This window comes from Malaya genurostris, chromosome 1, assembly GCF_030247185.1.
Source record: "Malaya genurostris strain Urasoe2022 chromosome 1, Malgen_1.1, whole genome shotgun sequence".
Taxonomy (NCBI): Eukaryota; Metazoa; Arthropoda; class Insecta; order Diptera; family Culicidae; genus Malaya; species Malaya genurostris.
This window is the reverse complement of record NC_080570.1, coordinates 159956816-159982540: the sequence shown is the minus strand read 5'-3', so window position 1 is coordinate 159982540 and position 25725 is coordinate 159956816. Positions and strand designations below refer to the sequence as shown.

Genomic DNA, 25725 nt, shown 5'->3' with positions numbered 1-25725 from the left:
AACACCAAACATTTATCAAGAAGACTAAGAAGGAATTCCGTTCCAACTGATTTTATGACACAGGCTAAAGAATCCAGTAATTAAAAAGAGAAAATTCTGGGCGTAGTGTGTGACCTAAATGCTTTGCTAAGTAAGATACGTAAGATTCAAACAGACCAACTTATTTTTTTTCAGTAGAATAAGAACTGCATAACATAACGCTTATTATTTCGAAAGTCTCCCAGGATGAAATTTTATATAACGAAAACACATTTTTGCAATATGATCCCGTAATAACGTAACACAATTTTGACACTGTTAAAGTTGCAGTAAACTAGAGCGTTATGCAAAGAAAAGAAAATAAATCACCACAGTAGGCATTGCCAAGACTGTGAAAGAACAATTCTCACCGAACTCAAATTTTAAATGTTGCTGATGTGGCTACTGCGCTTCTCAAGGTCGATTTTTATGTAAAAACTAGCTGACCCGTCGAACTTCGTCTCGCTCAAAAATTATTTGTTTGAATTTATGTTTTCGGATAGCAGAATTGTCAAACGACTAAGTAGTTAAAGTTTCTCTCCATTATTATTTTGTTTAGCCTACAATGAACGGAATTCGACACACATTCGCTTGAGCCCAAAAAAGAAATAAAGGGTGATTTTTTTAAGAGCTTGAGAACTTTTTTAAACAATAAAACGCATAAAATTTGCAAAATCTCATCGGTTCTTTATTTTAAACGTTAGATTGGTACATGACATTTACTTTTTGAAGATAATTTCATTTAAATGTTGACCGCGGCTGCGTCTTAGTTGGTCCATTCGGAAAGTCCAATTTTGGGCAACTTTTTCGAGCATTTCGGCCGGAATAGCCCGAATTTCTTCGGAAATGTTGTCTTCCAAAGCTGGAATAGTTACTGGCTTATTTCTGTAGACTTTAGACTTGACGTAGCCCCACAAAAAATAGTCTAAAGGCGTCAAATCGCATGATCTTGGTGGCCAACTTACCGGTCCATTTCTTGAGATGAATTGTTCTCCGAAGTTTTCCCTCAAAATGGCCATAGAATCGCGAGCTGTGTGGCATGTAGCGCCATCTTGTTGAAACCACATGTCAACCAAGTTCAGTTCTTCCATTTTTGGCAACAAAAAGTTTGTTAGCATCGAACGATAGCGATCGCCATTCACTGTAACGTTGCGTCCAACAGCATCTTTGAAAAAATACGGTCCAATGATTCCACCAGCGTACAAACCACACCAAACAGTGCATTTTTCGGGATGCATGGGCAGTTCTTGAACGGCTTCTGGTTGCTCTTCACTCCAAATGCGGCAATTTTGCTTATTTACGTAGCCATTCAACCAGAAATGAGCCTCATCGCTGAACAAAATTTGTCGATAAAAAAGCGGATTTTCCGAATGGACCACCTAAGACGCAGCCGCGGTCAACATTTAAATGAAATTATCTTCAAAAAGTAAATGTCATGTACCAATCGAACGTTTAAAATAAAGAACCGATGAGATTTTGCAAATTTTATGCGTTTTATTGTTTAAAAAAGTTCTCAAGCTCTTAAAAAATCACCCTGTATAACCAACGATTAATGTGAAATGGTGAAATACTTCTGTTAAGTGCCACGCGTACTTTAGAGCTCTAATAAAGTGGATATTCTTCAGGTACTGTGGAACTTTTGGTTGCTTGGGGAGACGATGCTTAGGTTTCAATTTGATATTCATCTTACCAATTTGAAAATTCTTCACAGAATATGAAATATAAAATGACATTCTCGTTCTATAATGGTAATCATCTTGAACATTGATCTAATGGCCACTTATGATGTTCGCTTAGTGTAATCTAAATCAAAGAAATCTTTGAGCTTAGCGCTTCTACAGCACAATCTTTTCATTAATTTATCCAAAATATTCTGATTCGTTAAACTCGCGCTCGCGATGACCAATATGTTACTATTCATCTGACTCCATTGAACACAATTCATCAAATGATATCAACAATTTTTTCGCCTGTCTACAGCGGTTTTCTAGAACATATGACTGAACATTCCGTCATTAAGTCATTTGGTAAGCAATAACTTTGATACCCAATTAAGCACGTGGCTCAACATAAAGAATCACGTGGACCAAGTATGCATGTGAAACCTCCACACAAAACAACTCGATGCGTGCCAAACAACCGGTTCGATTTTCTGGGATAATTGTCAAATTACGATTATTTCTTGGGAAATTCCCCACAGCGCCGATTGTTGCAAAACTATATCTATTTTGGTAAGGGCCGTGAAATACTGACTATACTGAGGTGGAGCAAAAAAATGTAGAATAATTTTTCACGGTTCATGCATTGAGAGGCAGCAGGCAGTTCTTGTAGCATCATCTACCAGATTGACGATGTCGTATACAATGTAGAGAAATAGTCTCAATCCATCTTGAATATTGATATCTAATTGCCACTTATTATGTGCGCTTCCTGTAATCTAAATCATTCGAAAGCAAAATGTAAGGGAAATCTTTTAGTTTGACCTTAGCGCTTTTGCAGCACAAACTTTTCATTGATTCACAATGACCAATATTATTAATCTGACTCCATTACACACATTCTTTAGTAAGCAATAATTTTGATACCTAAATAAGCACGTGGTTCGAAATGAAGAATAACGTTTATCAAGTATGCATGTGAGATCTCCACACAAAACAACTCGTTGTGCGCCAAATAAATGTTTCCACTGATCTAGTATTCCAACTTTATGGATTTTTCCTACTTTTTCGACAAGTTTTCCTAATTTTTTTGATGTACGAACCCGGTGGGGGTAAAAACTGATCAAACAAAAAAAGAATCATGTAGATCCGTCCATCCGTTCTTAAGTGATGCGATTACAAAGAATGATCTCTGCATTTTTATATATAGAAGATAGAAGATAGAAGACAGAAAATAGAAGATAGAAGATAGAAGATAGAAGATAGAAGATAGAAGATAGAAGATAGAAGATAGAAGATAGAAGATAGAAGATAGAAGATAGAAGATAGAAGATAGAAGATAGAAGATAGAAGATAGAAGATAGAAGATAGAAGATAGAAGATAGAAGATAGAAGATAGAAGATAGAAGATAGAAGATAGAAGATAGAAGATAGAAGATAGAAGATAGAAGATAGAAGATAGAAGATAGAAGATAGAAGATAGAAGATAGAAGATAGAAGATAGAAGATAGAAGATAGAAGATAGAAGATAGAAGATAGAAGATAGAAGATAGAAGATAGAAGATAGAAGATAGAAGATAGAAGATAGAAGATAGAAGATAGAAGATAGAAGATAGAAGATAGAAGATAGAAGATAGAAGATAGAAGATAGAAGATAGAAGATAGAAGATAGAAGATAGAAGATAGAAGATAGAAGATAAAAGATAGAAGATAGAAGATAGAAGATAGAAGATAGAAGATAGAAGATAGAAGATAGAAGATAGAAGATAGAAGATAGAAGATAGAAGATAGAAGATAGAAGATAGAAGATAGAAGATAGAAGATAGAAGATAGAAGATAGAAGATAGAAGATAGAAGATAGAAGATAGAAGATAGAAGATAGAAGATAGAAGATAGAAGATAGAAGATAGAAGATAGAAGATAGAAGATAGAAGATAGAAGATAGAAGATAGAAGATAGAAGATAGAAGATAGAAGATAGAAGATAGAAGATAAAAGATAGAAGATAGAAGATAGAAGATAGAAGATAGAAGATAGAAGATAGAAGATAGAAGATAGAAGATAGAAGATAGAAGATAGAAGATAGAAGATAGAAGATAGAAGATAGAAGATAGAAGATAGAAGATAGAAGATAGAAGATAGAAGATAGAAGATAGAAGATAGAAGATAGAAGATAGAAGATAGAAGATAGAAGATAGAAGATAGAAGATAGAAGATAGAAGATAGAAGATAGAAGATAGAATATAGAAGATAGAAGATAGAAGATAGAAGATAGAAGATAGAAGATAGAAGATAGAAGATAGAAGATAGAAGATAGAAGATAGAAGATAGAAGATAGAAGATAGAAGATAGAAGATAGAAGATAGAAGATAGAAGATAGAAGATAGAAGATAGAAGATAGAAGATAGAAGATAGAAGATAGAAGATAGAAGATAGAAGATAGAAGATAGAAGATAGAAGATAGAAGATAGAAGATAGAAGATAGAAGATAGAAGATAGAAGATAGAAGATAGAAGATAGAAGATAGAAGATAGAAGATAGAAGATAGAAGATAGAAGATAGAAGATAGAAGATAGAAGATAGAAGATAGAAGATAGAAGATAGAAGATAGAAGATAGAAGATAGAAGATAGAAGATAGAAGATAGAAGATAGAAGATAGAAGATAGAAGATAGAAGATAGAAGATAGAAGATAGAAGATAGAAGATAGAAGATAGAAGATAGAAGATAGAAGATAGAAGATAGAAGATAGAAGATAGAAGATAGAAGATAGAAGATAGAAGATAGAAGATAGAAGATAGAAGATAGAAGATAGAAGATAGAAGATAGAAGATAGAAGATAGAAGATAGAAGATAGAAGATAGAAGATAGAAGATAGAAGATAGAAGATAGAAGATAGAAGATAGAAGATAGAAGATAGAAGATAGAAGATAGAAGATAGAAGATAGAAGATAGAAGATAGAAGATAGAAGATAGAAGATAGAAGATAGAAGATAGAAGATAGAAGATAGAAGATAGAAGATAGAAGATAGAAGATAGAAGATAGAAGATAGAAGATAGAAGATAGAAGATAGAAGATAGAAGATAGAAGATAGAAGATAGAAGATAGAAGATAGAAGATAGAAGATAGAAGATAGAAGATAGAAGATAGAAGATAGAAGATAGAAGATAGAAGATAGAAGATAGAAGATAGAAGATAGAAGATAGAAGATAGAAGATAGAAGATAGAAGATAGAAGATAGAAGATAGAAGATAGAAGATAGAAGATAGAAGATAGAAGATAGAAGATAGAAGATAGAAGATAGAAGATAGAAGATAGAAGATAGAAGATAGAAGATAGAAGATAGAAGATAGAAGATAGAAGATAGAAGATAGAAGATAGAAGATAGAAGATAGAAGATAGAAGATAGAAGATAGAAGATAGAAGATAGAAGATAGAAGATAGAAGATAGAAGATAGAAGATAGAAGATAGAAGATAGAAGATAGAAGATAGAAGATAGAAGATAGAAGATAGAAGATAGAAGATAGAAGATAGAAGATAGAAGATAGAAGATAGAAGATAGAAGATAGAAGATAGAAGATAGAAGATAGAAGATAGAAGATAGAAGATAGAAGATAGAAGATAGAAGATAGAAGATAGAAGATAGAAGATAGAAGATAGAAGATAGAAGATAGAAGATAGAAGATAGAAGATAGAAGATAGAAGATAGAAGATAGAAGATAGAAGATAGAAGATAGAAGATAGAAGATAGAAGATAGAAGATAGAAGATAGAAGATAGAAGATAGAAGATAGAAGATAGAAGATAGAAGATAGAAGATAGAAGATAGAAGATAGAAGATAGAAGATAGAAGATAGAAGATAGAAGATAGAAGATAGAAGATAGAAGATAGAAGATAGAAGATAGAAGATAGAAGATAGAAGATAGAAGATAGAAGATAGAAGATAGAAGATAGAAGATAGAAGATAGAAGATAGAAGATAGAAGATAGAAGATAGAAGATAGAAGATAGAAGATAGAAGATAGAAGATAGAAGATAGAAGATAGAAGATAGAAGATAGAAGATAGAAGATAGAAGATAGAAGATAGAAGATAGAAGATAGAAGATAGAAGATAGAAGATAGAAGATAGAAGATAGAAGATAGAAGATAGAAGATAGAAGATAGAAGATAGAAGATAGAAGATAGAAGATAGAAGATAGAAGATAGAAGATAGAAGATAGAAGATAGAAGATAGAAGATAGAAGATAGAAGATAGAAGATAGAAGATAGAAGATAGAAGATAGAAGATAGAAGATAGAAGATAGAAGATAGAAGATAGAAGATAGAAGATAGAAGATAGAAGATAGAAGATAGAAGATAGAAGATAGAAGATAGAAGATAGAAGATAGAAGATATCGTTAGTTAAAAACTAATAGCATTACCAACGAAACGCTGGGCCACAAGACTTTCAAAACGTTTTTGTTCGAGAGTATTAGGATTTGCTTAAGGGGCGGGTAGGGTCTAACACTTTTGAAAAACTATTTATTATTTTCTTTATATTGTCTTATAGTAAAACATTTCAAGAAGATTCTGTGAAATTTTCACGAACGAAACTCTGGAAGTTATGGACCTTTATCTATGGCTATCTCATGCTACGAAGAAGCAATAGCTCGGCGCACAGGCTCAAGATTCCTACTTCGATTGACTTCAAAACTTGACAAAACATTCTTGAATTGTTTCATTAGAATTATAAATTATAAAAGAAAAAATATGATTTTTTGAAAATGTTAGACCCTACTGGCTCCCTGGAGTATTTAATTGTTGCCATTTATTTTTATATACAAAAAACTTTAAACGCGTTTTTCTCGAAAGCAAGTTTTGAAAGTCCGTGTCCATCGTCATTCAAAAACTACTGAACCATTTTTTTTTTCAAATTTTGCACACATTTTCTACATATAAAAAACCAGACCCCAACGTTTTCCTTTTCGTTGTTTGTTACTTTGAGGAGGTTTTACAGCTACAGACTGGCGTTTTTTTCGTGAAAAATCGTAATTTTCACTTTGAACAACCACCAAAAATTTAAAAAATTCAAAAAAATCAAACAGAAACGTTGGGGTCTAGAAAAACTTCTTCTCTAACTATGCTGCGGTCATTTGTTCACTTCTGACTAGTCTGCGCTGAGATACAGTGGATAGTGATTTTTAAGAAGCGTCCTCAAAAATATCTCTACACCGACTTATTTCTCAATATTTTTCCACGAAAAAATTACAAAATGTTGTTCGAATGATGCTTTTTATCATGCAAAACATTTGAATTTATTTTGTTGAACGAAAAAATTCGCAAAAATGATGATTTTTTTCATCGTTTAAATTTTTTTATGCGTTATCAAAGGTCACGAATGTATGTAACTTCTACCAGATTCCTCGTACCAGCAAACATTCCGAAAACGCAACTAACTTGTAAACATCCTCGAAGAATTCGATTACTTTCATTTCTATATAGAGAACTATCATTCTTAAATAAAGAACTCAAATTCACTCACTCTTCGAGGAGAAATAACTCGTTGAACTGTTCGTGAACGGATTGCCCATCTCTAATGTATTCCAATACTATATTAGCCTAGTATAGTTTAAAAAAAAGTATACCTAAGGTTAAAAATGAACCAGAAACAGTTCTCCTCCAGATTTCATTTAACAACATATACGATACGATACGAAACAGAACAAAATCCTTCTAAAATTCTTAAAATAGACTCTTGTCGCTCTGGAAAAACAACAACAATCTATGCCTCTAGTGACTGAGATGATCCAAGTTTAATTCTTCGTCGACATCAACACCCGCATTCTTGTGAATCCTACTATGAAATCCTTCTTTAATATAAATTAAACATTAAACATTCACTGAACAAATCAAACCACCTTCTAAACCTTTTTAAGGTTTTTTAGAAACTCTCAGAAACCAATTTCATCTCTCAAAGGAAGAAAATCAAATACTCATTGCAAACGGTGGACAAGGTCAAAGTCGACAGCTTTTTAAATTTTGTGAATCCTATTGAAATCAATACCAAGATTACAACACAAGTATTGTCTCAAGATGACATTACTGAGACAAATAATGATGAAATTAGGACAATCATTAACCCACTCAAAAACATGAAGCCTCCTAAGAATTTTTCATAATGTTTTTAAACATGGTACCTAACATTTCTTTTGCAATCATATTATGCAAATTTATTCTGAAACTAGCTGACCCGTCGAACTTCGTCTCGCTTGAAATTATTTTTTAAATTTATCTTTCCTGACAGCAGAATTTTCAAACGGTAATGCTTCTTTCCATTATTTCACTGATTATTTAGCCTAAAATAAACGAATTACGACGAATTCGTATGCAACACATTAACTTCGGCCCGAAAAAGAAATGTCATACAAAATTATTGTGAACATGTTAAAAGATTTTGTTACGGAAAAATTAAGTGAATGCACCGATCGCCATTTTATCCTTTGAGTCAGTGCATTGAACAGAGAATGTAGATCTCTCTTATGGGGCAATTCACCTTTCCAGGAAAACAGCCATTGTTGCAAAACGTAGTTTTCTTAGCTGTTTTCGAGCAGAAATTCAAAAACAGAAATATCAATTTGTTTAGCACATTTTTTCTGAATAAACGATGTTTTCTTCGGTCCATCAAGTAATAGTGGAGAAAACTGCCATTGCGTTTTTCAACAATGGCTGTTTCCCGATGATTGTTTGTAGAACCTTAAACTAATTGTTTCGACATATGAGATGAACGGTGGAGCAGAGATGACCAAGATGAATACTTGAAATTGATTCCGCAAATTTCCAAAAGCGACTTGTCGTTTGTAATTGTAGACTGAGTACTATAAAAAAATTAATGGTAAATAATAATGGATTATCGGAAGGAATAAACCTTTTTTGAGCGGTTGTCCATTAGCTGCTTCACCGCTAGTCTGATGATAATACTTAATCTTGTTTGATGAATGTTCGTAGCATGACAATCACAGGATCAATTTCCGATTAACAATTTAGCGATGAAATAAGAAAGTATTGAACATTCGAAAACTCAAATTATCATTTTATTAAATATTGCACTCATTAACTTTGACATGAACACTGCATTCGTTGAATAATTGTATCAATAGTCGTCTCATTAGTTGAGTTACCTCATCATTTTAATTAGTACTATGTACAATTAACGAATTGCGCTGAGTTCGGTTTTGAGAATTATATGAAAAAATGTGCAATTTTTCTGTTCTAGCGGAGTGAACATGAGGTGTGATAATACCAGTATTCTTCTTATCGTTCAAGCCAATGCATAAAACAGTAGTAGTAATGGTTTTTGAATGCCACGATTTCTCCTCCAGATATGGTATTCACGATTTACATTTGGTAATTGGTCAAGTAATACAAAGTTCGAAACATGGAATGATTTGGCTTAAGCAGCTTACAAATCTCATGATGTCATAAGCAGCCTAAGCATCCTGTAATCCATCCTTAAAAATTTGCTCGAAGCGGCTGAATGAACTTCAGCATGCTGAATGAAAGGAAAATCTCTTTATTTGTCCTCATTATTTCAGCAGCAGAATCCTGTCATTAATTCGTTAAAAATCGTTCTATATGTTGATATGTTCAACTCACAATAGTCAACATTATTTATCCACATTGTACACAATGCATCCACTAATATGGATTTTTCACAGTTTTCCGGCAAGTTTTCCTAATTTTTTTGATGTGCGAACCCAGCGGGGGTAAAAACTGATCAAACAAAAAAAGAATCATGTAGATCCGTCCATCCGTTCTTAAGTGATGCGATTACAAAGAATGATCTCTGCATTTTTATATATACAGACTTGCTGACCCGTCGAACTTCGTCTCTCCCAAAAATTATTTGTTCGAATTTATGTTTTCGGACAGCAGAATTGTCAAACGACTAAGTAGTTAACGTTTATCTCCATTATTTTTCTGATTACTTAACCTACAATAAACGGAATTCGACACACATTCGCTTTAGTTAAAAAAGCAATATCACCAAAATTAAAAAGTTTTTGAGCAGCGAGAAAGTTTTCTCAGAACTTGTTTGGAATATTCAAGTTGCCGAAAAGTGCCACGCGTACTTTAGGGCTCCGAAAAGTGCCACGCGTACTTTAGGGCTCTAATAAAGTGGATGTTGTTCAGGTACCAGGCCCGTGCGCAGGGGGGGGGGTATAGAGGTTTTAAATTCCCCTCCCCCCATACCCACAATGGAAGATTTTTCAACATTAGGTTCCATGAACAATAGAGTACTTTAACTTTTCTTTCAAATTTGTGCGCCTTCAACACCTTGACTTTCCACCCTCCTTGAATCCCCCCCCCCCCCACCTCTTGAACCACCCCCTGTTCCCGTTCTTTTGAAATGTCCCTTGAACCGTCTCTTAAAACCCCACACGGGCCTGTCAGGTACTGTGGAACTTTGGTTCCTTAGAGAGACGTCGCTTAAATTTTAATTTGATATTGATCTTACCAATTTGAACATTCTTCTCAGAATATGAAATATAAAATGGCAGCATAAATCCATTATGATAATCATATTGATCATTGCTATCTAATTGCCACTTATTGTGTGCGCTAAATGCAAAATGCAAGGAAAATCTATTAGTTTGACGCTTCTATAGAACAATCTTTTCATAGATTCATTCAAAAATTTTCTAATTGGTAAACTCGCGCTCAAAATGATCAATATTATTTATTTAACTCCATTACACACAATCCATCAACTGGTAAACGATATCAGAACTTTTTCTCCTTCCTACAGCGGTTTTCTAGAACAGACATATGCATTCCGTTATTGAGTCATTTGGCAAGCAATAATGTTGATACCCAATTAAGCACGTGGCTCGAAATGACGAAACACATGATTCAAGCATGCATGTGAAATCTCAAGACAAAACAACTCGTTTCGCGCCAAAAGATTCTTTCAAAGATCTAGTATCCCTTTCTTCGACGGCCAAACAGTTGTGCAACTCGTTATGCGCCAAACACCTATCGTTGATCTAGCAATCATTGACGACATTTTCAACGGAAAATTCCATTGTCCATGCAAAACAACTTTATTGATTTTTCCCACTTTTCCGGCAAATTTTCCTAATTTTTATTACGTACGAACCCGGTGGGGGTAAAAACTGATCAAACAAAAAAAAAAGAATCATGTAAATCCGTCCATCCGTTCTTAAGTGATGCGATTACAAAGAATAATCTCTGCATTTATATATATATATATATATATAAATATATATATATATATATATATATATATATATATATATATATATATATATATATATATATATATATATATATATATATATATATATATATATATATATATATATATATATATATATATATATATATATATATATATATATATATATATATATATATATATATATATATATATATATATATATATATATATATATAGATTAATTAGAAATTCAGCAAATGCATCCGTTCGACGTATTGTTGTTTTGCTTTGCAATAAAATTTTTATTCTGGCCTTTTTGCGTAAAAGCTTTACGTGGCCGATTGGCTTATATTTTTGTTACTTAAAAAAATTTTTTTTTGCTATTGGATCTCGTAGTCGCCCTTTTTCTAGGGGGAGATGAGTTTCCATTTCCATCCAACCAGGATCGGGGGTCACTTCGTCCGCGGCTTATCTCATCATCCATTGCTTCATCGTCGGTGTTGTGTGTGATTTCCGTGTTCTTTTCGTTTTCCTTGTTGATTGTAGTCTTGGGCTCGTTGAGAGTTTCTGTAGATGCGCCTTGTTGTACATTGGTTGCAGTTGCTGGTTGGTTGGATGGTAAGTTCTTAACTGCAGCTGGTGTACTTTGTTCTATAGGGGATACGTTGGATGGTTTCGTTGAAGGGGATGCTTCATTGTTGTTGGTGGCTGTCACAGGTGTACTGGGGTTGATTGGGGTTGGTGCGAAGGAAGCACCGCTGTCCTTTGGTGTAGTTGTCTTATTGTCCAGTTTATCACATGGCTTACCGTAGTGAACAGCTTTTTGGCAATATTGATATGTGGCCATCTGATTGTCATAGGTAACAAGTGATTTGCACGGAATTCTTGTATCTTGACCGAAAATCACATAGGAAGGTATAGGCCTTTTCAAGTGTATGCGTAACAAACGTAGGCCATTTAGAATATCGGGGTAAACATTCTTCCACTTTTCTTTTTCGATAGAGAGAATTTCTCCGTATTGGGACATAGTTGCGCGAATATAAGGATCGATGACGCTTGAGGGAAGATCATGCACACGCACTTCTATAGCACTATCTTCCATATATACTGGAATGTTGTCCCTAATGTTCTCGTGCTCCACATAGTGCACATTGTTATTGTCTTTTGCGAATTGAATTGCATCCAACTCTTTATAAAACTGGATGTAAACAACATTATTTGTCTTATTGCATTGAAGTTAATGCACACGTTGTCAAGATGCATTTGCTCCTTAAGCAAACCTTCAAGTTCTCGTATCGAAGGTCGAATTTTGCACTGCCTGAAGTCAACAACAATTGTATTCTTTCGTGTCGGCGGTAGCTTTTGTTCGTTTGGTTCACTCATTTCGAGGTCGTTCTATTGTTCAATAATTTTTTTCCCGGATTTGCACTTTAGTTCCCGACTTTTTCCCGGTTTTTCCCGGTGAAACGAAATTCCCGACCTTTTCCCGGTTTTTCTGGTCACTTGCCATCCTGGTGGAGTGACTCCACCCAATAAAGTGGTTCAGATTATCATATTCTGAAGTTTCATCGAATTCGAAAATGCACGGGTACAAAAGTGTGTTATATTCATATTCAAAATGATTTGATGTTTGAAAATAATCAAATTTTAAGGAATAAGCACGAAGTCGTCCCCAAAAAATTCAGTTCTATAATGGTATTTTTGAATTTTTCTTTCCAAACATAACAAGCTAAAAATGAAGCGCCCTCCAAATCTGTTTCACACGCTGGAATGTAACTGACTTCAAACAATAGTTGCATTACATCACGAACGAAACGATCCCAAGAATGCGAACTCATAACATATCATAACAGAATCGTTCCGCACTAGATGCCACCGGAACCGAAGTCTACAACAGACCGGGTGCAACCAATCTCGGCTGGTGATTCTCGAAGGGAAGGGAAGGGAAGGGAGAACCAGAACCGTACCACCGACGCGAAACCGCCAACATCAGAACAGAAGGGAAAACCGTAAGCTTTTTGTTACGCTTTTTTGATTTTCCAATCCGCGTCCTTCCTTCCAACCCGCATACGAGAATCGTCACTCATCGCTTGCAAGTTGTTTGGCATAGCAACGGCATAAAACAGACGCGCGCACTCCGACCGACTGACAGAAATGAACACTCTGCCTGCACTAATCGCCGGTTCTTTGTTTTGATCGGCTGATTCGTTCGAGCCACCAGCCAGTAGAAGCACGTGCATAATAACGGTGTTCATTCTGCCGTGCACGTTTGCATATATCGCGCTGAGAAATGAAAGGGACTCATCAGACCGTGTCCTCGTCACCGGTCGTCGTATGGCACCGTTTCCGTGCGAATGTGATCTACTACCAAAACTGAGTGACTGTCATCGACTACTGGTCGTCGTTGATTGTTTGGTCGCTTTCGGTTGCCTTGGCAAAATCATTCGGGCTCGGGGTTTGCTGTGCTGCTGAGTGCTGCCACCCAATACCAATAGAACCGAAACGAACCATGCCAAGCCCTTCTAGCTGGGGAGTTCTAGCTTCCAACACGGCGAAGCCCGCTCGCTCAGTTCGTTCGGGACTTTGGAAGCGTTCGGTTTATCATCAGGTGTAATTGTCTTATCGTTTTCTATTTTTTTTTTACCGTCGACAGTCGGGAATGAAAAAACTGGCCCAGATACTACTACTGCAGATTCGCGTTCCGTTGATTAAAGCCGCGCGCGGACAGGACGCGCGCGCTAGCTATTGATTTATTAGTAAGTGAAACAAACGAGCAAAGGTGAATCGGATGCGGTTCAGTTCCCCTGGTGGAAGCTAGTTGGAGCAAGAGGAACAGAATAGCCGCATGCCAAGCCGGCTCGGGCACGTACCTCACACGTCCGACCGACGCTTTGCTTTGGTGTCAAACAGAAATCACAGAAAGTGCTGCCTGCCTGCCGGTTGTGGAAGCGAATGATAAGCGAGTTTGGTGTTTTTTTTCTATGATTTGTCAGTAGGCTGTGAGTTTGAAATCGCAATAAATAATGGAAATAATGTGTAATTCGATTCGGGAAAGTCTCCAAGCTCCAACGGAGTGGAAATATCGGAAATAAAAGTCGACCCGATTAAGTTTCTTCATTCAGTGCTTCTTATTTACCATATCATCATCCAACAGGGCTCTGTGCCATCATGAGCGATGATGAGTGACGATCGTCAATAGCGGTGTGTGTGTGTGTGTGTGTGTGTGTGTGTGTGTGTGTGTGTGTGTGTGTGTGTGTGTGTGTGTGTGTGTGTGTGTGTGTGTGTGTGTGTGTGTGTGTGTGTGTGTGTGTGTGTGTGTGTGTGTGTGTGTGTGTGTGTGTGTGTGTATGTGCGCCGTTCACCAGGAGAGTGAAATTGCAAAAGCGAAAATGTATGATATTGTAATTTGATACTAGTTTTGTGCCCGGTGTATAGAATTAATGGTGCAAGCATTAATGCAAAAGAATTTTCCATTTGTAAGCGTTTTTTATTATGCATGCGCCCATGAGTGAAGCAAAATGTGAATATAGTTTTAAGTTGCGGGAAAATAATGAATTATCCAGTTCGCTTTGAACGTGCTCAGTGTACACTGGAAATAGAAGTGTTTAAATTGTTTGGAAGCAGCGGCTTGCCACAAATCGATTGCTGAAAGTAAGTTATTTTTTTTTTTGGTCTAACTTAGACTTGATTTTATTGACCCTAAATTTCAATTCTCATTTTGAGTAAAGTTACGCGAATCATTATTTTCATGGTAACTTTTACCGTTTTTAACGGCCTACTCTGTTTTGCACTGGCCCTGGACTAGTGTAAAGCGAATATAGATGACTTGAATACACTCAAATCAAGTGACTTTATTCTCTACTATGTCGATCTAGTGCCGCCAAAAAACAATAATGTGGGTAGGTAATGTCAGAGATATAACCGGACTAACATTAATACGATTACAACTAAAAAATTGATATATGCAAACCCTAACTAATCAATCGGATTATCAGTAAAATATTGCCCACCAGATCAAACATAGAATATAACGGAGAACTACACAGGACAGCCTTCTGCAGGGTTGCCAGATTGTCACAAAGTGTGTTCCTTAGACATTTGCAGCATACAGTTAGGTCTTTTCTTAATGCAGGATTCAACGTGCCGCGTTGAAAATTCACATTAAAAAAACAGATGATTGCATTGAAAAACTCATAACTTTTTGTTCGATTATAGAGGTTTTAACCCTAAGGTCATTCACCTGTTCGGGCCAGAAAAATTTTCTGACCCTAACAGATCGGCTGAAAAGCTCGTATCGTTTCTATAAGAGGGCGCCACTAGAATTAAATCCATACCATTTTCAGTTAGTACCAACCTTCAAAAGATACGTGTATAAATTTGACAGCTGTCTGATTATTAGTTTGTGAGATATTGCATTTTGAGTGTAGCTACTTTTGTTATTGTGAAAAAATGGAAGAAAAGGAATTTCGTGTGTTGATGAAACACTACTTTTTGATGAAAAAAGTGCCGCCGATACCAAAAAATGGCTTGATGAGTGTTATCCAGACTCTGCACCGGGTGAAGCAACAATTCGTAAGTGGTTTGCAAAATTTCGTACTCGTCATATGAGCACCGAAGACGATGAACGCAGTGGACGTCCAAAAGAGGCTGTTACCGATGAAAACGTGAAAAAAATCCACAAAATGATTTTCAATGACCGTAAAGTGAAGTTGATCGAGATAGCTGACACCCTAAAGATATCAAAGGAACGTGTTGGACATATTATTCACGAATATTTGGATATGAGAAAGCTTTGTGCAAAATGGGTGCCGCGTGAGCTCACAATCGATCAAAAACAACAACGAATTGATGATTCTGAGCAGTGTTTGGAGCTGTTGTATCGAAATAAAACCGATTTTTTCGTCGATATATAACAATGGACGAAACATGGCTCCATCACTTCACTCCGGAGTCCAATCAACAGTCAGCTGAGTGGACTGCACGCGATGAACCGAACCCAAAGCGTGGAAAGACTCAAAAATTGGCCGGTAAGGTTATGGCGTCTGTATTTTGGGATTCGCATGGTATAATTTTCATCGACTACCTTGAAAAGGGAAAAAACATCAACAGTGACTATTATATAGCGTTATTAGAGCGTTTGAAGGACGAAATTTAAAAAAAACGGCCTCATTTGAAGAAAAAAAAAGTTTTGTTTCATCAAGACAATGCACCGTGTCACAAGTCGATGAAAACCATGCTGAAATTGAACGAATTGGGCTTCGAATTGCTCCCTCATCCACCGTATTCTCCAGATTTGGCCCCCAGTGACTTTTTCCTGTTCTCAGACCTCAAGAGAATGCTCGCTGGTAAAAAATTTAGAAGCAATGAAGAGGTAATCGCTGAAACTGAGGCCTATTTTGAGGCAAAGGACAAATCGTACTACAAAAATGGTATCGAAAAGTTGGAAGATCGCTATAATCGCTGTATCGCCTCTGATGACAATTATGTTGAATAATAAAAACGAATTTTGGCAAAAAAATGTGTGTTTCTATTAAACGATACGAACTTTTCAGCCGAACTGTTATGTGCAGGGATGGGAATCGAACCCAGGCGGGCTGCGTGAAAGGCATCGACTCACCCATCACGCTACACCCGTCCCCTTCGCATAACTTCGGACAAATACTTTTTTGACAGATGTCTCAGAAAATCCTGAAACGTCAACGTCGGAACGAGATCTTTTTCATCGACTGGTAGAGATTTCGTAAATCGAATTCAATGAAAGATGTCTCAGCTATTCATAAACCATCGAGATCTGATGTTATCTCGAAAGAAAATGTTTGAAAAAAATCGGTTCTGGAATCTAGAAAAATTACTTTGTTAATATTTAAAAAAATAGGTTATTTTCGAGCCAACTCCAGATTTTGATGTTTCATGAATTTTTAAGACATCCGACGTCAGAAAGTACTATTTCTAAAATTTTAAAACTTTCAAATATACTAGGTTCAAAGCTAGGTTCCTTTACATCATTTAAAAACTGTCCCAAAATATATGGACGCACTTTGATTTCGCTGTAAATAATTCACAAGTGCTAGATATTAAAATTCTATTCGATATACTGATAATATTAGACTACAACAACTGAATATTACTCTCAACATTTGCTACTTAGCCATTGTAGAGTAGCTGGCGCACCTTCTTGTGAACGTTCATCATTAAACTCCGTACATACTTCTTGGCGACAAGTTTTGATACTTTTTTTCCAATCTTTTTCGAACTGTTGAATGGTTTCGGCTGCCGAGACATGTTTCCTACGATGTGCCTTCGTTAATGCCCAAAATTCCTCAATTGATCGAAGTTGTGGGCAATTTGGTGGATTCATGTCTTTTGGGACGAAAGTGACATTTTCGGTAGTATACCATTCTACCGTTGATTTCGAGTAGTGGCAAGAAGCAAGATCTGGCCAGAAGACAACAGGATCCTTGTGGCTTCGAATCATGGGTAGAAGTCGTTCGTTTTTGTAAACATTCCTTGATGTATATTTCGTATATTGATGTTCATTGAAGCAGTGCTGATCAAGGGTTTCGAAATCTTACCGCAGCTACAAATTGCTTGCCAGACCATAGTTTTCTTATCAAATTTTTCGACTTCAATCGATGTCTCGAACTGGTTTAACACTTGCCCTTCTCGCACCTTATAATATTGTGTCCCGGCAAGGATTTGTAATCGAGTTTTACGTAGGCTTTGTCGTCCAAGATTATGCAGTTCAAATTTCCTGCAAGAATCGTATTGTACAGCTTTCAAACCCTCGGCCTAATCGATGCTTCTTGTTTCGGACTACGTTTTGGTTGTTTCTGCTTCTTATAGGTTCGAAAATTCAAACGTTCTTTAGCACGAAGAACATTTGGCTTCGAAGTGCCCACTTTTTTGGCCACATTTCGAACTGAAACCTCCTTGTTTTGCTCGAATGCCTTCAGTATACGTTTATCCAACTGAGGGCTAGCAGAACCTTTTTTTCGACTCGTTTTCGGTTTATCCTCAAAGGTGTTATCCTCACCGAACTACCTGATTGCATTTCGCACGGCTTTTTCACTTACTCCTTCCATTTTTGCTATCATTCTCAGTGACACTCCGAGTTCTGTGCACAATTTGTAAACAATTTTTCGACGTTGTTTTGCTGAAAGTTCACGCATTTCGAAACAAACTAATGGAAACGAATAAACAACTGCACAAGTGGTTAGAGAAGAGTGTAAACAACAGGACGCAGCCATAAAAATTGACAGATTCTGAACCATTGCGAAATGGCAGCGGTTTTTAGTTGCGTCCATACTTTCTGGGACAGTCTTTAAACAAGTTTTCACTGTAAAAATCAATTTTTCCTCATTCAATGCAGTAGAAATAAAGAAGTTCAAATAGCTCGTAGTTTGGATCCTAATAAAAGACCCCAAAAAAAAAAAACAATTTCCAAACAGCGTCTACAAATAGCTTGCCAAACTGTTGTGTATTATTGAAAAATTTCGAGATTTTTTTCTGAACCCTTTTTCCTGGCAATTTTTTCTCGTGAACATTTTGTGTTAGAAACTCAATCAGTTATTTTCCGTCACATCCCGATGCGCATTATTTTCCTATTTGCTATGCAGTGGCACATTCGAGCAACAGCCGCATCTAGCTAGCTAATGTTGGTTCAGCAAAGAAAGCAAGAAAAGGATGGAAACAAAAAACCACACATCCGCGCTAACAAGCCAAACCATCCGTTTTATTGACCGATTGATTCCCCTAGTCTCTCGCAATCAGTCAATATTTACCCTTCCAACCAACCAGCTGGCGCGGTATTTGCTTGCTCCGGCGGCGAGGGCAGAGTGCATTCTGTTCTGTTTCGGTTGACGCGTTTGCGAACGAACCGATCAACCGGCACCGAACAGGAGGAAACTAGTTCATAGTTTTGTTTTGGACCGAATGTCGAATGTTCAATCGATTTCACGGGTTGTGCGGAGAGCACGGGAATAGGTTATTTGCGTATTCCGATTGAGCGCGCATTTCTAGTTTCGTCGCCAGGACCCCTCGGTCAAGTTCCCAGTTGTGCGAAAAAGCACATTAATTAATCACGTGTTCAAACGAATTCAAACGAACACGTAATCAGTCGTCCACGTGTCCCGGAAACAGGCATAAAACTTGCCTGAAGGACCACCGCGCGTTGCGTTGGAGTGGAAGTGTGACAAATTACTGCTGATTAATTGTGACTGCTTCTGTCGCTTCTATTCAGCCGTATCGCAAATTTTCCGTAAACAAAACTCACGAAGCACCCGGCACCCTAGACCTCATTCATCATATAATCTGTCAACTCTGGATTTGATGATGCGACGCAGAAATACGAACTCGATTCGACACACACACACACACACACTTCAAGTCACCCCGGCGAGAAGCGAATTCCGTTTGCGGGGACCGGAATTTCTTTGGCTCTTCCCTATTGTTCACCGGAATGTTTTTGCGAATGGCATGTTGAAAAGCTCTCCATTTTTTTTTTTCGCCAGCTTTTACTAACCAACACCGCCTGTCTGACAAGCCCTAATATTCACTCTAACCCGTCTGAACTCTGTGATGTGATGGCCGAGCTGTAAAAAAAAATTGCACGAGGCTTTGTGACCCAATCAGATCCGGGGGTGGCACCGATTCTAACAAATCTCAAAATTTGCTTTCTTTTGGCGTCGTTTTCTTTTTTCACAGCACCATCCGATGTCGGCCGGCACACTTTTGCGGGAATACTGGCAGCACTGCCCGGAGAGTCTAAACTGATGGTAGCAGCAGCCGCAGCAGAAGTAGCAATTCCTGAAAGTTTGTCAGTTAAATCATCCTCCACTTCACTGTCGACACTTTCGGGACCATCCGTCGGAGAGGAACCGTCACCGTTCGCATTGGATCGACCCCTTTGCGAGTCCGTTCGGCGGTACGTAGAGGAAGATTCGGACAATTTGATCGGTGAAAAGATCACAGTTCACTCGGAGATCAGAGAGGAAGACTGTGAAGTCGGGGCGTTTGAAAACTTACCGGGAGCCACTTCGGTGTTTGACAAGCCTCAGTTGGACGAGAGCGAAGAGATTTCTGTTGCAGCGGAAGATTCGACTCAAACTAAAAGCCAAACTTCAATTCCTTTGCTTGAGGAGGTAGTGGAGGACATGTTGGACATGTCAATACAGGAGCCGTCATCAGTTGATTCCACGTCGGGGAAAATGCAGGAAGAAGAAATACCTGGAAGCGAATTGAGCGAAACAAACAGCACAAAGCCTGCTGTGATTTCTCATGAAATTTTAGCTTCAACCCCTGATTCGACGTCACAAGAAACGAGACTGTCTTTTGAAGAGGAGCAAACGAATGTTGATCAGGCCACAGTTGATCATATCTGTCAAGACGCAGCCCGATCCGAATCATCACTTTCCACCGTTGATGACCGATCGAAATCGCCATCCACGGCAACCACGGAAGCCGCGTCAACGGGGTTCGGGGAAAGTTTCTACAACCGGTCTCGCCGGGCTTCATCACAGCAACGTCGACAGGTTCAGTTTAGTGACATCTGTTCCGGCGATTCCAGCAGTCCAACAAGACGATCGTCGAGAGGTCTGGCAACGTCACATTCAACATCGTCGCTGGCGCTTCTTCGCATCCAACAATCGTTGGATAGTTCCCGGCAACTTTTGCAACTGCAACAGGCAGAGCAGCAGCAACCGGTCACAGTCGTCGTCCAACGTCGACCCCAGCGGTCCTACACTAGCCGGCATCATCGCTCCAGCTTGATACTACCCTGAAATCAAATGCTCTAACCTAGCGTGGTCTGAAATACATAAACTATGTTTAATGTTGTTACGTTTAGTTTTGCCCTGCCGCGCACACGCCACTTAAAATATATAGACTGCACACAGGCACGAAACTAGCAAAATCATAATCGGCATCATCACGAACTTTGAATTCCTCGCACGTCATATTCACCTAAAAACAAAACAAAGCACAAAAACTCACACATTCAGCCTAGATATCACGTCCTTTCCGTTGCTCGTTGATTCCCTCTTTTTTTTCTCGAAGCTGTTCCAACAGTTGTATCGATTGTTGCAAATATTGCAGCGCTTCAGGCGCCAGTTGACTGCAGAATTGCCAATCAACTGTGACTTTTCCGTTAGTAGGCCTTGATTTTTTTACTGTTCCAAATCCGATCCGGAAAAAAAACATATTTCATTGGCAATTGATGACAACACAAATTGGTTCCCATATTTCGCCATATTTTCGGCTCGTAAAAAAACAACAAGCAAATCCCGGGTGTAAATTCAGTGACGACACCAGTTTACTTGTATTTTTTTGCCCCGTTCCGCTGGTTTTTTGTTTTGGCTCAGAAACTGTGATACGATGCGAAACAAGTTGACCCGTCACGCACTGGCATGGTGTGCCGTTTTTTTTTTCGATGCTAGAAAGCGTTTTTTAATCCCACCAACAACGATAAAATGATAAACAGTCTCGTCTCGTCGTTTTATAAGACAAGAACAAAGAACTGCTTACTTTCCGGTGCACACGGAGCACACGAACACACACGTAAAAACTTTTGCACCTGTCATGTCCCTCGGTAAAAACTGTGCGAAGAAAACTGTGCTGCTCCTGCCTCCTGATTCTTCGTCTAGGTGTAGAGCTAGGTCGCTTCATCGGCAGTCGGGACCGAACGGAATACGACAAAAGCGATAACGATGACAGACAAGGATTAGAACCGGAAATTGGTCCTTTGCTAGTTTGATTGAATGTTTAGTTTATTGAGTGACTACCTTGACACTTGATGGTTGCGAACAACTGCGAAGCGCAGATAAAGTTTGAATGAGTTTGACAATAGAAATACCTAGTAAAAATCAATAACCCATGAAGCTTTCTTCACTGTTCGGAGAATAATTTTGACTGCACCTTGGACTTTTCGCTACCCATCAAATTTGTCGGTTTTGAAAACCTTTCTCTGATTTTCGGAGCGCGCTGATAATAATCGCCCACAATTTTTCTATTGGGCGAAGTTCACCGTTCCATCACCGGTCTCTCATAGTGGCACGATGCCAGTTCAACCCAAAACAGAGTGTCACATTCGTGGGACCGGAGGAAGGGCAGCAGGCAGCTTCTGGAAGCATTTTTCTTCATATATTTGGCCGTTGATGGTGCTGGTCTTTGTGAACGGGTTGCTGAATTCTTGACTAATTTATCGGAACATTCAGGTGGGACTTGCCAACGAAAAACACGTCGTCTATTAGGACTATTCCGGTAAGGGGTTTCGTTACCATATTCTGTTTATGAGTTCGATTAGGCATCTTCCTTAACTTGAAGATATGAAGTCCGGTTCGCTTCCTTGTTTGTTAGGACGAATCAGACGGAAGAATTGACGTAACCGACAAAACGCGTTGCATTTCTACGCGCTCAATTTTCCCAGAGATGGCTGAACCGATTTTAACAAACTTAGACTCGTTTAAAAGCTACTGTCGGACCATTGATCAAATTCAAAGATCAAATGGCTGTGACTTTTGGTTCCGGAGATATGATTGTATAAGTGACGTAACCGACAAAACGCGTTGTATTTCTACGCGCTCAATTTTTTCAGAAATGGCTGAACCGATTTTAACAAACCTATGCTAGTTTGAAAGCTACTTTCGGGCCATTAATCAAGTTCAAAGATCAAATGGCTGTGACTTTTGGTTCCGGAGATATGATTGTATAAGTGGCGTAACCGACAAAACGCATTGCATTTCTACGCGCTCAATTTTCTCAGAGATGGCTGAACCGATTTTAACAAACTTAGACTCGTTTGAAAGCTACTGTCGGACCATTGATCAAATTCAAAGATCAAATGGCTGTGACTTTTGGTTCCGGAGATATGATTGTATAAGTGACGTAACCGACAAAACGCGTTGTATTTCTACGCGCTCAATTTTTTCAGAAATGGCTAAACCGATTTTAACAAACCTATGCTAGTTTGAAAGCTACTTTCGGGCCATTAATCAAGTTCAAAGATCAAATGGCTGTGACTTTTGGTTCCGGAGATATGATTGTATAAGTGACGTAACCGACAAAACGCGTTGTATTTCTACGCGCTCAATTTTTTCAGAAATGGCTAAACCGATTTTAACAAACCTATGCTAGTTTGAAAGCTACTTTCGGGCCATTAATCAAGTTCAAAGATCAAATGGCTGTGACTTTTGGTTCCGGAGATATGATTGTATAAGTGACGTAACCGACAAAACGCGTTGTATTTCTACGCGCTCAATTTTCTCAGAGATGGCTGAACCGATTTTAACAAACTTAGACTCGTTTGAAAGCTACTGTCGGGCCATTGATCAAATTCAAAGATCAAATGGCTGTGACTTTTGGTTCCGGAGATATGATTGTATAAGTGACGTAACCGACAAAACGCGTTGTATTTCTACGCGCTCAATTTTTTCAGAAATGGCTAAACCGATTTTAACAAACCTATGCTAGTTTGAAAGCTACTTTCGGGCCATTAATCAAGTTCAAAGATCAAATGGCTGTGACTTTTGGTTCCGGAGATATGATTGTATAAGTGACGTAACCGACAAAACGCGTTGTATTTCTACGCGCTCAATTTTTTCAGAAATGGCTAAACCGATTTTAACAAACCTATGCTAGTTTGAAAGCTACTTTCGGGCCATTAATCAAGTTCAAAGATCAAATGGCTGTGACTTTTGGTTCCGGAGATATGATTGTATAAGTGACGTAACCGACAAAACGCGTTGTATTTCTACGCGCTCAATTTTCTCAGAGATGGCTGAACCGATTTTAACAAACTTAGACTCGTTTGAAAGCTACTGTCGGGCCATTGATCAAATTCAAAGATCAAATGGCTGTGACTTTTGGTTCCGGAGATATGATTGTATAAGTGACGTAACCGACAAAACGCGTTGTATTTCTACGCGCTCAATTTTTTCAGAAATGGCTAAACCGATTTTAACAAACCTATGCTAGTTTGAAAGCTACTTTCGGGCCATTAATCAAGTTCAAAGATCAAATGGCTGTGACTTTTGGTTCCGGAGATATGATTGTATAAGTGACGTAACCGACAAAACGCGTTGTATTTCTACGCGCTCAATTTTTTCAGAAATGGCTAAACCGATTTTAACAAACCTATGCTAGTTTGAAAGCTACTTTCGGGCCATTAATCAAGTTCAAAGATCAAATGGCTGTGACTTTTGGTTCCGGAGATATGATTGTATAAGTGACGTAACCGACAAAACGCGTTGTATTTCTACGCGCTCAATTTTCTCAGAGATGGCTGAACCGATTTTAACAAACTTAGACTCGTTTGAAAGCTACTGTCGGGCCATTGATCAAATTCAAAGATCAAATGGCTGTGACTTTTGGTTCCGGAGATATGATTGTATAAGTGACGTAACCGACAAAACGCATTGCATTTCTACGCGCTCAGTTTTCTCAGAGATGGCAGAACCGTTTTTAACAAACTTGGGCTGGTTTGAAAGCTGCTGTCGGGGCAAAAAGTCGATTTTTTTTAAAAAAAATTTTTTCGAAGTGACACTAAATCTCGACGTTTCATGCAATTCTAAGCCTTTTGGCACAAAAAATTTCGGAAATTTCATGTACCCACCCCTATGGAGATTTTTCAAGATCTATGAAAATTCTACTAAGTGGACTAAGAAGGGTTTTGCTTTTCTCTATAGAAAGGTATTAGAATTGCTGGAAAAACCGACTTTCGAACGAAGCCTCGGAGACCCATAGTGTTATATACCATTCGACTCAGTTCGTCGAGATCGGAAAATGTCTGTGTGTGTGTATGTGTGTATGTGTGTGCACTTTTCGAAGATATTTGAACGCGCTCAATTTTCTCAGAGATGGCTGAACCGATTTTAACAAACTTGGGCCCGTTTGAAAGCTACTGTCGGGCCATTGATCAAATTCAAAGATCAAATGGCTGTGACTTTTGGTTCCGGAGATATGATTGTATATGTGACGTAACCGACAAAACACGTTGATTTTTAAAGCTCTTTTATATATAAGGGTGCCAAAATTTTTGGATCACTTCTATTTTCAAAGTTTAAGCTCCTCGAAAAAAGCCTTCATGCAAAATTTGAGCTAAATCGGACATGCTTAAGGGGTGCTGCCCGGTGGTAAAGGTTTGACAATTTTCGATCTTGAAAAAGCACCATAGGGGGGAGTACATGAAATTTCCAAAATCGAAAATTTTTTTGATGCCGAAACTCTTAAAACTGCATGAAACATCGAAATTTAGTGTCCTCTCAAAAAAAATTTTTTTTGAAAAAATCAACTTTCTGGGACTTAGAAAAATTTTCATATTTTTTCTAAGTCCCAAAAAGTCGACTTTTTCAAAAAATTTTTTTTTCGAGATGACACTAAATCTCGACGTTTCATGCAATTCTAAGCCTTTTGGCACAAAAAATTTCGGAAATTTCATGTACCCACCCCTATGGAGATTTTTCAAGATATATGAAAATTCCACTAAGTGGACTAAGAAGGCTTTTTTTAGATTAGCATCACTGATTACAAATAGGCAACGCAAATGTCAAGCTCTATTTTGGAAAAATGATGCTGACTGTTTGACATAAACACTGAAGCATGCTTTTGTGAACCACTCGAATCAATCTGAATTAATTGGTGTCAAAATTGAGCTCGAATTAGTGTCAAAAATTATTTAATAAAAAGATAAAAAAATAATACATGAGACTGTTTTGAAGAACGAGAAAGGCATTATTACACCACTAGGTGGATTAAGAAGGGTTTTTATTGTCTCAATCGTAAATGCTTGCATCCAAAACAAACGAAGAGAGACGAAGCATTTTCGTCACTCACTGCAAC

At 37.7% G+C, this 25725-nt stretch overlaps 2 protein-coding genes across 10 annotated transcripts in view; both read left to right on the top strand.

Annotated features, from left to right (window-relative positions):
* LOC131426489 (uncharacterized) overlaps positions 1-20726 on the top strand; it is a 31182-nt gene extending 10456 nt beyond the window's left edge. Inside the window, exons 1-3 of one of the 6 annotated variants that reach the window (XM_058589260.1) lie at positions 13417-13649; positions 14375-14544; positions 19597-20726. In XM_058589260.1, coding sequence (XP_058445243.1) covers positions 19665-20672 — 1008 coding nt within the window. In that variant the 5' untranslated portion in view covers positions 13417-13649; positions 14375-14544; positions 19597-19664 and the 3' untranslated portion in view covers positions 20673-20726. Of the gene's footprint in view, positions 1-13416; positions 13893-14309; positions 14545-19596 lie in introns of those variants that run through there. The other 5 variants (XM_058589261.1, XM_058589259.1, XM_058589263.1 and 2 more) reach the window with 5 other exon arrangements.
* Positions 1-25725, top strand: part of LOC131426486 (uncharacterized) — a 570323-nt gene that overhangs the window by 318892 nt on the left and 225706 nt on the right. The gene's annotated exons all lie outside the window — the stretch shown is intronic.